The 16930-nt window shown below is 35.9% G+C and overlaps 2 protein-coding genes and 1 long non-coding RNA gene across 3 annotated transcripts; all 3 read left to right on the plus strand.

Moving 5' to 3' along the window:
- Positions 1-1547: 1547 nt before the first annotated feature.
- On the plus strand, positions 1548-3952 carry LOC110759782 (Signal peptidase subunit). Its single transcript, XM_021961908.2, has 6 exons — positions 1548-1731; positions 1843-1890; positions 2756-2818; positions 3211-3264; positions 3458-3544; positions 3682-3952. Exons 1-6 carry the CDS (start codon positions 1606-1608, stop codon positions 3805-3807), a joined length of 504 nt encoding a protein of 167 aa, XP_021817600.1. The 5' UTR covers positions 1548-1605; the 3' UTR covers positions 3808-3952.
- Positions 3953-5345: 1393 nt separating this feature from the next.
- Positions 5346-7296, plus strand: LOC110759781 (uncharacterized). The gene is made up of 3 exons (XR_002527175.2): positions 5346-5505; positions 5657-5753; positions 6933-7296. It is a non-coding gene; the product is annotated as an uncharacterized LOC110759781 (long non-coding RNA).
- Positions 7297-11593: 4297 nt separating this feature from the next.
- On the plus strand, positions 11594-16440 carry LOC148293467 (uncharacterized). Its single transcript, XM_088255756.1, has 2 exons — positions 11594-11702; positions 15671-16440. The coding sequence occupies exons 1-2, from the start codon at positions 11594-11596 to the stop codon at positions 16438-16440; spliced, it is 879 nt and encodes a 292-aa protein (XP_088111882.1).
- Positions 16441-16930: the final 490 nt, after the last annotated feature.

Below are 16930 nucleotides of genomic sequence, written 5' to 3' on the forward strand. Positions count from 1 at the left end.
GGCAGAGAGGGAGGCTGAAGCCACGTCACGGCATCGTAAGGAACGGAGCAAAGCAGAGGTGGCCATGGCTCTCTCTGCTTTGAATGACACAGACAGAGACCAGGGTATAGAGAGGGAGAGAGAGGAGGACAGATGGTTTTGAGTGTGTAGTGTAGGGTTTAAGGTTTTGTTGTCCATTTTGAGGTGAAGGGTTGGAAGGGCGACGACCCTGAGCCCTGCATGAAGTGTGGAGAACAAGAAAACTAGCATTCATATTTCCACATACAATATTCATACTATATAGGCATGTACGTATTTTTCATGTTTAATACACATTTTTTACAAAAAAAATCAATAAAACACACAAAAATCATGTAATATACACATAATTCTCACATACTATTGAATAAAAATAATATTTATTTTAAAATGTAAATAATTTATATTAAAATATAATATAGTGGCCGAACTTTCAAGTTGTAATGTGCCAAAATTTTGCCGAATAAAACACCTACGTATTTTATTCGTATTTTTTTCCGTTCTGTATTTTACTAACTATGAATGAATGTGAGAGGCTAGGATTATTTCTTACTTGTTGTAACAAAATTTGAAAAGTGAAGCAATTATCAAGAACACTCCAACTTATCATGCAATTCTCTACGACAAATATTGTGTGCAGTAAAAAAATTTAGTATTACTAGAGAAAACGAGGTCGATCAAAGGCAAATATTCCCACACACACACACACACACAAATTGAACTCTCTAATTGATTTTACTGTGAAATTCTCTCTCTTTGATATTTGCTTTGGATGTAGAAACTAGCAAATTAATATCTATAAATAGAGGCTATACTTGGGTTTCCCTAATTTTTTAATTATAAATAGTATAGCCGCTTGGCTTTACCTTTTTGACACGTGGCGCCTTGGCTCTGACCGGGTCTTATATAGTATAGCCGCACGGCTGTTCTCGGTTTTATTAATGTTTCTTAAAAGATAGTATAGCCGCGTGGCTATACTGTGAAAAAAAAACTCAGAACTTTAATATAATTAATTTTGCAAAGAACCCACTAGTGTAGTGGTTTGTAATAATTGTTCCTCCAGGCAATATATTGGGTTCGAGTCCTAGCATCAATATTGTGTGTGTGAGTTTAGTATATTATCGCTCTTTTCAAACGAAATGTACTAAAAAAAAAAATCCCATTGAGAAATGCCAAGTGATCCAACGTTTTTACATGCAACTTCAAAATTCCCAATTTTTTATATTGATTTTTCTCATGTTCAATATTTGGAGAAATTAAGGAATAGAATAATAAAGAATTACAGACATGGTAAAAACCAGACCAGCAAAAATTGCCAAGAAGATTAAAAACGGAGGGCCCCACCTACGTGTCTTTATCCAATGGCTGAGCAGTATAGCCAAAGTGTGACACTCTCTCATCCCCTTACTTTCTCTGTGATTTGATTATTATAAGTACAAACAAAACAAAACCTCCCAAGTCTTCGTTTCTTCAAAAACCCCCAAAAAGAAAACGCACATTTTTTCTTTCTTTCTTTCTTACTCGGACCAAAACCAGAACAAGCAGAAAACGAAGCAAAAAAAACCCAAAAAGAAAGAAAGAAAGAAGATGCATTCGTTTGGGTACAGAGCCAATGCTTTGCTAACTTTCGCTGTCACAATTTTGGCCCTCATGTGTGCCATGGCCTCTATCTCTGATAATCTCAACCACCCCACTCCCACTTCCCAAGTCCAGGTCCTTTCTCTTCTCTTTGGTAGATCTAGGATTTAAAAAGTTTGAATTTTGTTTTGAATTAGAATACCCAGTTCGATTTTATTTATGATTTTGCTTGTTGGGTCTGTTTAGGTGCTGAACATCAATTGGTTTCAGAAGCAACCAAATGGCAACGACGAGGTACTTTTCTCTAATTTATAGTTTGATGGGTTATATGTGAAATTGTTCTGTATATGAATTCAATTTGGTATTGGCTCAAATGGGTTTTCTTTGATTCTTCTTTATAATCTAGTTTAAAGACTGCTACTTTGGGATTTATATATCGAGGGTCTTAGGGTTATTTTCTATATCAAATTTCCATGTGTATGCATTTGTGTGTGTATTGACTATGTATGGATGTACATGTTTCAGAGCAAAGGTCTGAAATTTCCGGGTTTTGTGGTCTAGTTTCAGTAAATCATTTGGTTCTTTGATCTAGGTGTATTTTATGTGTTGAAAGTAAAATATAAAACATTAATATTAAGATCCTGGAGAGCTTAATCACCTCCTTCCACATATTGGTGTGAGCTCATTGGCTGTCTGTTTATAGATAATCAAGTAGTAAGATCACTGTCCTTCAGCCTTTTAAAGATGTGGTATTTCTCTTCAGTCGAAAAGGTGGTCCATGATTTGACTAGTTATAGGTGGTAGTTGCTGGTGTTGAGGTTTGTGACACATATAAGAAAACAGAATGGGATTGTAACTATATGAAAACAGGTAAAAGAAAATTAGAGGCCTTTTTATTTTTGTTTGGTGATCAAACTAAGAAGGCATTTACTAAAGCTCGAGGTTATAATAAACTTGGTATTGGCAGCAGTTCAACTGCTCCTGAGCTGCATGAACTGTTTTCCCCTTTCCAAGTTGGTTACGCTTTGGATCATCAACATTGGATTTTCCCTTTTGATTTGTAGATAGAGACTAGTAGATGGGTGATTAAGAAAGGAAGATATGTGTATGCAATGAATCACAATTTGATATGAACTAAAGTGATTTTCATTTTATGCAGGTCAGCATGACTATGAATATATCAGCAGACTTACAGTCATTGTTTACGTGGAACACAAAGCAGGTTTGCAATTTGACAAATTTGTGTGTGCATGTGTTAGCAGGAATTCACAGTTGCATACATAGTTTTGAGTATATCTTGTGTGTACTTCAAGTAGTATTTGGGTACACTATGAGGAAGTTTTATGATAATCATGGGTTTGAGAGTAATTGTAAATTTCATGCACAGGACTAGAAGCCAATAAACAAAAAACTACTCTCATTTCCGTTGAGGAAGTGTCTTTGTTGTTGTGTTTTGCTGCATTTTCTTTGTAGTGTCTAGTGAAATTCAAATTATGCAGAACATAATAAGACAATTGAAGCTCTTTTCTGATTTTCCTGCCAGTTTATGTCATGCACGTATCATTCATAACCTTGACGCTAATACCTTCTACTTTTATCCGCAATGTGTGACAGGTTTTTGTTTTTCTAGCCGCTGAGTATGGAACCCCAAAGAACTCACTGAATCAGGTAAAACTACTTTGGATCTGGCTGCACATTTGCTTTTGGAGTTATATTCTTTCAATTGTATTTCTGCTTAGTTATATGTTTCGGTTTTGCTTTTCTTGAGATAAACATGAGGTTGTCAGTCAGCCCTAGGGCTTGTTGACTGTACCAGTGCTTTAGTTGCAGGCTACATAAGTCGTTGCTCTCTATTTTACAGATCTCTCTGTGGGATGGGATCATACCAACCAAAGAGCATGCAAAGTTTTGGATTCATACTTCAAACAAGTACCGTTTCATTGATCAGGTATGCCGTCTTCACGAATTAGTAGAGCCCCTTCCATTCTTTGCATCTGTTTCTTGGCGTTACCGAAGAATAAAGATCTAGTGTAGTTTAGTGGTTCGATCGGAAATTGACAATCTTTATGATTGTTGCTTGTGTAGGGAAGCAATCTCCGGGGTAAAGAATTCAACTTGACGTTGCACTGGCATGTGATGCCCAAGACTGGCAAAATGTTTGCTGACAAGATTGTCATGTCTGGATATCGCTTGCCTCAGGAATATAGATGAGGTTGTGTTTGTATTGTGTACCTTTTTGTTCTGTAGCTTTAGTCTCTCTTAACAAGGAATGATCATTGCTAAATTTATAGACTTAGAAACACAGCAGGCTTTCAGTTCTGATAAGAAAAAAGAAATATATTGAGATTTGCTCGGATTTTGGATTCTCTATAACTTGGTTTGCTAATTCTTGCATGGGATTGGAGTTCCTGTAGCGTCTTGCGGTCCATAGCCTCTGTAACCCCCAAGGAAACCCCGCATGTGGACTGGAAGAGACTTGCATTTCATTGAAAATTGTTTTTACAATTTCATATAACCCAGTGTTTTCTTTATTTAAAATTTTAAAACTTGTTTTCAAATCGAATAAATTTGAAGGGCATTGGAAAGTTGGGACAAATTTAGTGGGTGTGTTAATGTTAATTAATTTCCTTCGCCCTCAAGTAATGAATTTTTATGTGGACAGGCCTAGGTGGAATTGGAAACGGATCATATTTCCACATTGCTTTTGGATTTCGAGAGTTTCCTTTATTGTTGATGATAAGATTACAAATATCCTTATAAATTAAATACAGACTTGTTCTCTTCAATTCACACTTTGCTCTCTCTACGCAAGATGAAGCACGCACTGACCATGGACATGAGGGGTTCAACAAAAAGAAAAACGACCGAAAAGCCGAACCCAGTTGTCCCTGCTCTCAATGCTCCCAATGCCACCACTCTTCCGCACAACAAAAGCTGCGCCAAATGCACCCCTTCATCCATCAAAACGCAAAGTAAATACGACCTTAGAGCCACACTACTACCCTCACGACCCACCCCGTCCCGAAAGAGAAAACAAGAACCGACACTGCCACGAGAACAAGAACAAGAACAAGAACACGGACACGAATATGAACACAAACATGAACATGAATAAGAACAAGAACAAGAACACGGACACGAATATGAAAACAAACATGAACATGAATGCAAACATAAGAAGACAACCATGAGGGTGGTTCGCATCCATGTTTGGGACCCCTATGCCACTGATGATTCTTCTAGCGATGACGAAAATAACCTAGAATAGGAAGGGTTTATGAAAAAATCTATTAGAAATATTTTAGTTATATATTAGCATCTCGCTCACGCATATCAATATTTTTTAGTATATTTTATCTTTATCTATAGAAAGTTTTTGTGGAACATTGATTCATGTTTCATTTTTGCTTTTATAAGTATTTACATTTTAATAGACTATTGTTTTGCGTATTTGTCCTTTTAAAATGAAGCAATTGTTTAAAATTTTAATTATAATGAATTGTTGCTACATATATATAGATAAAAAGAAAATAATTTTAGATGATAAGAATAAATGACAAACAAAAACGCAATGAAAAAAAAAAGATAAAAGTTATGCTCAGCTCTTATGCTAAAGAAAAAGAGAATGGAAAAAAAATAATCTGAGTCTCTTTGGAAAGAAACAAAAAAAAGCCGTTTGATTTTCAATATCGTGGGTCAAAAAGTCGTAAGTCCAAACAACGAAGAGTAAAACTAGTGTCATGGGCCTGCGAGTGTAGCCCAAAACTGATCACAACCGGCTATCGCTCGCTGTTGCCTCTCCAGAAATTGAATCCCCAAATATATTCGGCGGAATCAAAATCCCTAACCCTAATTCCCTAGTCGACATCGTCGCTCGCATGACACCTTTGTCGAGTTAGTAAAGAAAAGGTAAAGACTGGCTTTGGCAATACATGTCTAATTGGTTGAAAAATTAACTTTTGAAAGAGACCAACGATTTGGTTTTCAATATTCTGGGTCAAAATCAAAAGTCGAAAGCTTTGGGCTTTTTATTTCTCATTCTTTTCTCTTTTCTCTCCAGAACTCGAAGCAGAGGATAATGACGATTGGAGGCCTGCGCTAAAGGGTGTTTGGGTTGTTCTACATTTCGGTTCAAAGCACAAGTCGCTCGGTTCAAGGCAGGGTTAATCTTATACTTCATATATTTTAGAACTTCAATTCAAATATTGTGGGTCTATGAGTGATTCTCTGGACTGTAACTCCAATCATGTAGTTGCTAATTGGGTCTGATATAACTTTTGTTAACTTTGTGCTCTTCAAACTTGAAGCAGCTATCTGGGTTGATTACCTCACCCCTTAAGAAAAGATGCATTTTGTCGTATGTTTTCTTGGAAGTCACCTTCTTGGTGGAATAGAGATGTAGATAGATAGCAAGTAAATGGCTAATTAGGTGCAAAGATAATGGAATTTTATCTCTGTTTCAATAGAAGGGTACTGAAAGGTAGGTCATACGTTAGAACTGAAATACTTGGAGAGTGGGATGCTGATCTCTATTAACAACTAAAACTGAGCAATTGAGTCTTAGAGACTCCTTAGTTATTGCCACCTTTATCAATTTTGTTCATACTAATTGAGTTTCACATGTTAATGGAGTTTCAAAAATGTTGGATAAATGGTTTGATATATGTATGTAGTTGAGCATCATGTTATGCTGTAAGTGTTTGTTCCACAACACAAAAAGCTGCAAGGTCTGCAAGTTAGTAGCATCCTAGTTCCCTTTAGGTTCTGCTTGATAGATTGCTTTGGGTCACTGTGCTGTGATATTGGCATATTGATTTATTGTTTTAAAAAGCTTTCGCCTGTTTGATATAATTCTTTGGTCTTGTATTTTAAACTCTAAGTTCTAGTTTCGGAAGATAGAAGATATATGGTTCCTTTTGTTTAGGTGAAACATATTGTTCCACAAGGTTCTAGAGTCCGACAAGAAAGGGAAACTTGAATCAGAATTTTACTTTTATGAGATGTTGGAACAGAGATTTTTATCGTACGAATGCTACTCCTTTCTAGACTCTCTAGTTTATGTCTGGTGTTGCAAGACTCTAGTTTTGGCTAACTCTTTCTTTTCTTCTTGTTTAAATAAATTTTTTCATATCCTGTAATTATTTTGATTTCATAAGCCTTTGTTTTTTCTTTCTGAGGACCTCGTATCTTATGCTTTTTCTTGCTTGAATCTTAAGATGCTTTTTCGTGCATGAATCTGGTATTTTCTTTGTTCTTGCTTATCTAGTGTTCGTACACACAGATGCATGAAATTGCTTTTGGAGTTTTTCTGACCTTGTTGTATTTGTGAATCGCAGCACTCATTCTCATAATAATGCGAAGCTGTGGAAATGGCTTCATGTGGGATGGGGGTCTGGGCGATTCTAAGCGCGCCCGGTTCAAACTATTTGGGCTGGCTCTATTAGCCTAGGCACTGGAGCAGATCAAGTTAAATTTTCAGCAGCCAAGAGCCATTCTACCGTGCTAGTCATAGAGCAATGTGCTAATCATTTATTGTAGTATTTCCTTACCAAAAACATGAGAGAAGTGAGATATATGAGATCATGCTATTGTTTTGTTTCATGTGTGCGATATTTTCATTATAAAAAAATACACTAGGAAATAACTTGAGAGAAACTTGTAACAATATTTGGATTTAAATGACATTCCCAATTTACTGTGTGTTTTGTGAAGGAAAAAAAACACCAAAAACAGGTGGTGAATTGAAGCAATTTTTTTTATACATTTTTCCAACTTTTAGCAGCGGTTTCTTTAAACCGTTTCAAAAACAAGTGATCGCAGCGGTTAGCGACGGTAGAAAGCGCTGCTATAGGCACTTCCCGATAAGGTACCTTAAAACCGTCACTAATGCTTCAAAACCCGTTGCAAAATATATAAAACCGCCGGAAAAGATAGATATCGTCATCTAAAACGAATATTGTCCTACTTTCTGTCTGCTGATTTGAGTGGTTGTTCCTTCCGTTTTTCAGTAGCCGTCTATTTTCCTTCCCCAATAATACTGTAGGCCATTTAGTAGACCAAGAAATCAAAGATTCAAGTCAGTAGAACAACGAATTAATATCAGTTCTCTCAAGAGAAAAGACCATCAAGTTCAAAGGCTTTAAATTAAACCCCCACATGTACATTGTTGTGATTTTCATTTAACCCAAAACAAAAATACACACAAACCACACGTACGTCTTTCTGCTCTAGACGTTTATTCATAGTATTTTGCAGAAGGTGGTGCTCATCATCAATTTTCTTACTGGGGTCAGTTTAGCTTGTTTAGGAATAACAAAATGCTGAGGGGTTGAGCGGAGAAAGTGGAACAAAATTCACTAGCACTATATGCATAATGCATGCATTATAAAGTTACAGTGCTCGGATTGGATTCAGAATGTTGTCCTTCCTTTGATGTTTTTCGAAGAAAGACTCAAGAGGCTGAAAGAATTTCCAGAAGCTCGTGAATCTTCTGCCCGACATATATATGGACATTAGCAATGCAAGTTGTGTTGCAAAATCACAAATATAGGGCACCTGTGATAGTGGTGGATTCACTAGTGAATGCATTTCTCTGTATCTTACTAGGATCCGAGCATCTAATCGCCCTTTTTAATTTTTTTATTTCATATTTGGATATCGCTTGCCACAGGAATATAGATGATGGTGTGTTTAGTATTGTGTATCTGGATAATATAAAGAAGATCATAGACATGGAGTGGGTTTTCACTTCTGATACGAAAAAAAGCAAAATATGAGATTTGCTCGGATTTTTGGATTCTCTATATAACTTCTTCTTCTTCTTTTTCGCCAAGATTCTCTATATAACTTGGTTTCCTAATTCTTGCATTGGGAAACTAATTCAACCGGACCTCTTTAATTATTTTTTTTGGCGTGTGTGTTAATATTTTGAAATTATTAAATTCCCTTTCATGCAAGGAATTAATTATCTGTGAATAGCCCTATGTTGAAACTTATATTAGAGCATCCGCAATGATGCTCTCTATTTCTTAGCTAAAATTTAGCTAAAAACATAAGAAAGCTATTTTAAGAGCTCTCTAAAAAATTTCAACTCCAACCATACTCCCTAATTTGGAGAGTCATAAATGCTATTACTCTTTTTTGATTGGTCCATCTCTATTAAAAAAAAAAAAATAGTTAGCATTAAATAAAGGTTTGAAATACTCATTAAATAAGGCAGCATTAAATTATAGGGAGCCACTAAGAGGCCTTTCTCTCTCCTCAGATTTAGGAGCTCCTAGAGGACTCCCTATTTTAGGAGGTGAATAGGGAGCATGGTTGGAGTTGCATTTTTACAATGCCTCCCTAAAATTTGTCTAAGGAGGTGGTTTAGGGAGCCCATTGCGGATGCTCTTATACTATGTTGAAACTTATATTATATATTGTTAACGGGGTTTAGTTAAGTGGAAAAGGTCTTTGATTTGCAGACCAATAATCTTAGCATTGTGTGTGAGAAAAACCCACTCCCACTTCCTAACTTTGACCCCCAAGAAAAAGAGAAAACTTATATTATTTTCTCCTTATTGCTTTTGGATTTGTAGAATTTCCCTTATTTGAACATAAGATTGCAAATATCCCTATAAATTAAATACATGTTCTCTTCAATTCACACTTTGCTCTCTACACATGCATGATGAAGCACACATTGAACATGGAGGGTTCAACAAAAAGAGAAACGAGAGAAAAGTCGAACTCAGTCATCTCAGTCGTTCTTGCTCTCGGTGCAGCGGTATTCCCAACGCAACCACTCTTCCACACACCAAAAATGGCACCAAACGCACCAGTTCATTCACCAAAACGCAAAGTGATTGCATCCTTATTATACCAAAATTACTATCGCAACCCACACTTCGCCGAAAGAGAAAACAAGAATCAGCCATGCCACAACAACATGAAGAAGAGGAACTACATGAACAAGAACATGAACATGAATGCAAAAAGAAACGTTGAAGGTGGTTCACATCCATGTTTGGGACCCCAATGACATTGATGAGTCTTTTAGCGACGAATTAAATAAACTAGAATAGGAGTTGATCAAGGGCGGAACCAGAAATTTTTCAATGGGTGGGCTAGCTAAAGTTATTAGCTTAAAATCTAATGATAATTTTTTTTTTGTACTTACATTTTCTATAGTTTTTTTAGAAATAAAAATATACATTAAATCATATAAATCATGCTAATTGTAAACACAAGGAAAAAAAAATTAGAGCCATATTATTCACGAAAAGGTGAATTTTATTTAGAAAAATGCTTCACTTTTGGAGACAAATTAATAGAAATTTTTTTAAATTGTTGTTGGGACAAACTTTAACACCAAATACAAATGTGGAAGACCTCTTACTATGCATATTGGCGTTGAGATTATATATATATATATATATATATATATATATATATATATATTTTATAATTAAAATATTAGACTATATGTATATTTAATTTGTTTTTTCCCAAACTGTCCCTGGGCTAGAGCCAAGGGCAGCCCTTGCCTTGGTTCCGCCCATGGAGTTGATAATGATCTCAATACTTGTTTTTTGGTTTTTATGAAAAATTCTAGTAGAATGCTGTTATTTATAAATTAGCCTCTCGACTTGCGCTCACGTGTTTGTTGATAGTTTCTTATTTTTATTGTATTTTATCCTTATTTATAGAGAATTTTTCTGGGATGTGGATTCATATTTCATATTTTATTTTATAATTTTTTGAATATTTAATTGGCTATTGTTTTACATATTTTTCAGTTTAAAGAAAATAAATTATTTGAAAATTTAATTATAATAAAATTTAAATTATGAGAATAAATGAAAAGGAAAAAAATTAAAAAGAAACTTTTTGATTTTGATGAATAAGAGTAAAATTACGTTCATGGGTCTGCATGTGTAGCCCAAATCTAAAGGGTTAAAAACTTTAAAAATGTCCAATCATTTGAAGGGTTAAAATTGGCTCAAAAATGAAAACTCATAATGAAAGTTAAAAAAATTATTATATGCTAGCACTAGGATGTTGTTAATCTTTGTGGAATAACATGTCTATGTCTATTTGGTCATTATATTATAATTTGGTTCAACATAAAATTAATAATTATGTGTAGTCTAAGCTTGAAACCCCAATCTATTTTGGAATTCGAAATTTTTTGAAATCTCAAAATACATTCCAATTCCAATTCAATTTTTTTTTCTTGTTAGAACTTTCGGATGTCAGAATTGATTTGGACTTGCAAAAATTGAAATTTTTCTAATTTGAATCGGATTTTCCTATGCAACTTGCATCCCTATCTCATCACAATTGGGAGAAAAACTTGGTTGCAATGGGGATATCCTTTTTCCTTAGCTAATAATGTTATGCTACGTGGATGTATTATGTCACGTGTCATATCGTAGTTATGTTTTCATCTTCAAGTTCCAAAACAAAAAATATACACACAAACCATACGACTTTCTGCTCTAGAATTCTATTCAATTCAAATCATAGTATTTTGCAAAAGATTGGTTTTCATGTAAATTTGCAGCTGTGCAAGTTTTTTTTTTTTGCCATGAGATATGCAAGTTTAGTTGCAAAATCATAAATATAAGACATTTGTCAGCGTCAGAGTGGTGGATTCACTAGTGATTGTAATTCCCCGTATTTTTTTTTGGGTCGAATAATTCCCCGTATCTTATTAGGAAAAGTTGCTTTTATTTGTATCCCGAAAGAAGCGGAGATTAAATTATGTGTTAATATTTTGATATTTACGTTCCTTTTCTCGCAAGGAATTATATGTGAACCCAACTAGCTAGCTAGCCAGGTGGAATTAGAAACCCAAAATATTATTTTCTCCTTACTGCATTCGGAAATTAAAATCCGTACGGCTTTGGAAAGTTTTAGCCTCCCTATAAATTCAAACATGGTGAGCTCAGTGTAATTTCACTTCCCTTTATTCTTGAAAGTTACTATGCGAATCAAGCACACACCGATCATCATGGAGGCTTCAAGTCCTTCTGCTCCGTCCAGAAAAAGAAAAACAAAACAAAACCCGATTGTTATGCCACAAATTGTCCTTGCTCTCGCTGCTCCCAATATCAACCCCAATGCAATCAGTGGCGGAGCCAGGATTTCACATTAGAGGGGGCCCTTAAAAAAAAAGGGTTAATTACAATTTAGTACCCTGTACTTACACTCTTAAGGCATGTTAGTCCCTGTCTTTTCAATTTTAACAATCGCATACCCCAAGTTTGTAAATTTTTTACAATCTGATTCCACCGTTAGGTTTCCGTCAGATTCCACCGTTAGTTGCCTACGTGGCACTATGAGTCCCACTTTTTTTTAAAATTTAAATTTTAAATTGATTAAAATATGAATAAAATATTAAAAACCATAAAACCAAAAAAAATTCAAACAAAATATCTCTCTTTCTCTCTCTCTCTCTCTCTTGATCAAGCTCCAACACCCCAACCTGCAGCCATATCCCACGAACCCAGAAACCCAGACTCCTCCCCCCTTTCTTCTCCATTCCTATCCCGACCAGCCTCCACCCTGTTAGAAATGTGCCCTAAGAGCCAATACATTTGATGTGATCTCCTTAGAATACATTTCGTATATGATATATAAAGGGCAAACTTAATTTGTTATCTTTTACATCGTGTAAAGAAACAAATGTCCAGGGTATGCTAAATAAGAGACAAAGTAATCTAAAGAAGATTAGATTCGGGAGACCTTTAATCTCTAACTGTAGCATCCCAAAATGTTCCTAATCATAGGTTATCAAATGGGCATTGATAAACCGTCAAGATTAGCGCATATTATGTATGCTCAATTGGGAGGATGGTTAGTCTCAAACCATTTGTGTAGTTGACACTAATACAAGTATGTGGGTGCTCATTAGTGAATGAGTACACTGAACGCGATCAACTGTAGTTCTCATATGGAGTATTTGTCTACATGTCAAATGAGAACTCATAGTTGCAATAATGCAAATTAGTCCTTAGACCTGAGGCATCATAGTTGTCCTGTGATGCGTTATTGATCTTTGATAGCTCTTAAAGGCAAGCCGTAAAAGATTTGTCTTAAGTGTTGTTGGGATCTCTTAATTCATCATAGGGGTATGTGAATGTACAATAAGGAATCTCTACTTTCGATAAAGAAGGAGAATGTTTCAAGATGTGATTCAGTAAATCTTTGGCCAAAGTATTTTGAGCTTGATTTAGAAAGTTGTTCTTAATCACGTTCTTTTGAATCACATGAGGTTGTAAATCATATTAGGGGTTTGACATAATCAATCCGTACCCTAATAATATGATTTGAAACATTGTATAAGAGAAGGACCGTATTGCATTGCAATTCCAACTGAATAGGTTCTTCATCTATTCTGGTTAGCTTGGGTAGCCTTGATATATTGCTAGATGTCACTCTTGGCTTGTGGAAGTCCTAGGATTGATTGTGATCGATCCAAATAAAGGAAGAATTAAAAAGGGGTTTTAATTCCAGTTGGTTAGAAAGAGTTCTTATATTTTCCCATTGCCTTGCTAATTAGAACCTAATGGATCGCACACCTTAAATGGTTAACTTTGAGTAATACAAATGAGAATGAGGAAATCAATTTGATTGATTTGATGTGGATGATTTACTACGTGTAAAAACGCATTTGGGCCTCGGTAATAGTTAACGGAAAGCCCAAATGGTTGGGTATCAAGCCCAAGGGCTTAAGACACCTAAATATTATGGTTTAAGTGTCATAAGGCCCAATTTTGGAAGCCCAATGGGTTTTGGCCGAAAATGCTTAAGTGAATATGTATGGGAATTGTTTCCATAAGCTCATTAACACACAAACACAATCCAACATTAACCAAATGGGTTTGGAAGATCAAAGAGAGATAAAAGAGAGTTTTCAAAAGTGAAACACTTTCATCTTTCAAAGTGGTTTAGATTGAAACCAATCTTGAGAATCTTGCACTAGCATCCAAGTATTCTCAAGATACTTCTTCTCATCTCAAGGTTCCATTGGTGTGGAGACTTAGAGGCCATATACTTTTGTGGCTCACATGGAGGAGAAAGATCAAGGAGCAAAGATCAAAGATCAAAGAGGAGATCAACAAAGAGGAAATCATCAAGAGAAGACCAAACACAAATTGGTTCATATAATTGCTTCAAGGGTAATTAGATCTTATCCTTTCTCTTGAATTTTCATTTATGAAAAACATATCAATGTTCATGGCTTAAGATACTTGGAAGAAGTTTTGTTTTTGAATTTAAACAACCACCTTAGACTTCCGCTGCGATTAATTTGATTAAATGCATGTTTAATATTCAAATGAACTTTGGAAAAATGTTTTGAAATTCCTACACACCCCACCATCATACCAACCACGAAGACCTTCCCCATCTCTCTTTCAACTAATCTGCAGAACCCATCACAAGCGCTCCCCCCCCCCCCCCATCCCCCCACCCCCCAAAAGACGATTTCTTGCGATTTTTTCTCCCCCATCACAAACCCAGACCCATCCCTCCTCCCTCCTCCTCCACCCCCCCAACCTCCGAATTTCTTCTCCGCAACCCTCAATCTCCACCTAGCCCTACGAACCCAACCACCAACCGCATCTCTCTCTCTCTCTCTCTCTCTCTCTGACTCTCTCTCTCCGATTCTCTCTCACAGTCACCTCCCAGATCTAGGCACCATCTCACTCATCGGATCTCGCCGAAGTTGTTTTGAGTTATTGGGTCGGGTATGGGTGCACTAGGGACCTGGGATCTGGAGTTTGAGTTCGCAAGGGAGGATGAAGAGTTTGACCTCTCTCTCTGAAATTTTTTGCGTTCAAATTAAACTGCTGATGATCTTTCTAGGCTAAACACGTTTAGGAGTTGTTAGGAAATGGGTTCGCAGTTAGTTTTGATGCATGCTTCCTAACAACTAATAATAATCTATGTCGCAAGTTTCTGGTTCCCTTCCCCAAATTCTTTGATTTCTGGGTTTAGTTTTTGCTTCCCCATTGCTTGAAAATAGGGGAAATAAGAAGAGTCTCTGGAAAATTAGGTCTTGATAAAAAGGTTGCTTCTGACAGAGAAGAAGAAGAGGGTTCAGATATGAGGAGAATGATAAAAAGGTTGAAGAGGGTTCAAATCTGAGGAGAATGATAAAAGGGTTGCAACTGACAGAGAAGAAGAAGATGGTTCAGATCGGAGGAGAAAATGGGTGGTGTGGTGTTGGTGATGAAGACGAACACTTGTTTCTTTCTTTTTCCATTGGACAATGAAAAAAATGGGTGGTGTGGGTTTTTTGCCCAATTTTTTAATTGATTTTTAAAAATTATATGAATATTTTATTACACCTAAATAAAAAAAAATTAGATATTTTGAGAGATAAATTTTTTGATTTTTAATATTTTATTCATATTTTAATCAATTTTAAATTTAAAAAATTTAAAAAATGTGGGACCCACAATGCCACGTAGGCAATTAACAGAGAAATCTAACAGAAACCCTAACGGCGGAATCACATTGCAAAAAATTTACAAACTAAGGGTATGCGATTGTAAAAATTGAAAAGACATGGACTAACATGCCTTAAGGGTGTAAGTATAGGGTACTAAATTGTAATTAACCCAAAAAAAAAAATCAAATAATTCGAATAGGAGCCCTCAAGCGCTATCCGAGTTAATAAGTTAATAATATCATTTCATACTGATTAATAATTTATCCATTTATTACAATCATAATTGTCCTGAATTTCATATTTTAACATGGTTGAATATTAATCTCATCATCTACACTATTAAAGACTCAAAATTTAATCATTTATACTTCAACATAGATAAGAAATATACAAAATGTTCATGAATCCCAATATTAAGATGCCCTACTTAGACATGTAAAATGGGGGAAAGGGGAATTCACAAAGCTTAAGTTAATCAAAAGAGGAAGAGAATGAGAAAAAACATGAATTTTTACAGTTATTACTCCAGGAAGCCAACATATATAGCAACACATATAAGTAAAAATATGATAAAATAAAAAATATGAGAGAGGGCCTGGGCCCACACTGGTCCTTAGGTGGCTCCGCCACTGAATGCAATCCAACGCACTTCCTCCACCAAACCTCAAACTAATTGCAGCGGCCTCGGCCTAACACCACCCTCACAGCACCCCGGCCGCCACGGCCAGAGGAGAAAACAAGAAGCGGCAGCGCCGCAAGAACACGAACATCAACTCCATAGTCCCACCACCACCAACAACAATGCCACCAAACGCACCGTTTCATCAACTAAAATCCAAAGCAATTACAGCCTAAGACCAACAGCAATCGGCAGCCGGAAGATAAAACAAGAAGCGGCAGCGCCACAAGAACGAGAACATGAAGAAAAGAAGGGAAGGTTGAAGATGATTCGAATCCGGGTTTTGGATCCGGATGCCACGGAGTCTTCTACCGACACAGGAGAAACTAATGCAGCCGTTAACGAACAACCCAAGAGAAAGAAAGTTGAAATAGTGCACGAGATTCAGATGCTGGAGGAAAACACTCGTTCTTGTCCAAGAAAACTTGAGACGCAAGAAACAAGCAACAAAAAAGAGAGCAAGAAGAAGAAGAAAATTTGTTTGTCATCTCGATCATCATCAGCATCTTGTAGCGATGAAGGGCGAGAAGATGAAGAAATACTAAAAGGATCATCAATAACATCATCAATTGTACAAATGGCGGCTAGAAAGCTGGTTCTTTACGACGTGCCGGGTCCAATTCCTGACCTGGAAGAATTTTTGAAATTGGATTATGACCTTCAGTTTTTGCTTACTTTCTTTGATGATTTGCCGGATGACTCAGACTGTGAAGATGATTGAGCACGAACCAAGTTAATTTCAAACTTTATCCACGATTTTTTATTTGTAACACAACTTAGGCATGATTATTGGGTACAAATTTTTGTACAGTCCACCACGATCTCAAATGTTTGTAATTAAAATTTCACATTCTATTTGAGGGAAAGTGATGAAATCCTTGTTAGGGTTCTTAATTTCATGGAATTTTGTATGCAGTATGCTTGTCATTGATTTTATGAAAAGTATTGGAAGGAATTGAAGTGATGAATAATATTTCAGATATCATGAATATTGTGTTTGTCTTAAGAATAATGTCTGTCCCAAGCCAAGCTAGATTTTAACATTCATTTTTGGTCTTTGTTTGGTACGGATGGGCCAAAGCCCATAATGGAAATAGAAAAACTAAAGGCCACAACAGTAATAGCCCAACCATGCTACACTTTTTTTTATTTTTGGTAAAACTAGCCCAATCATTTAATTCCGAAAATTATAAATTTGAAAAGAAAAAAAA

Source organism: Prunus avium, chromosome 6, assembly GCF_965620075.1.
Source record: "Prunus avium chromosome 6, drPruAviu1.hap1.1, whole genome shotgun sequence".
NCBI lineage: Eukaryota > Viridiplantae > Streptophyta > Magnoliopsida > Rosales > Rosaceae > Prunus > Prunus avium.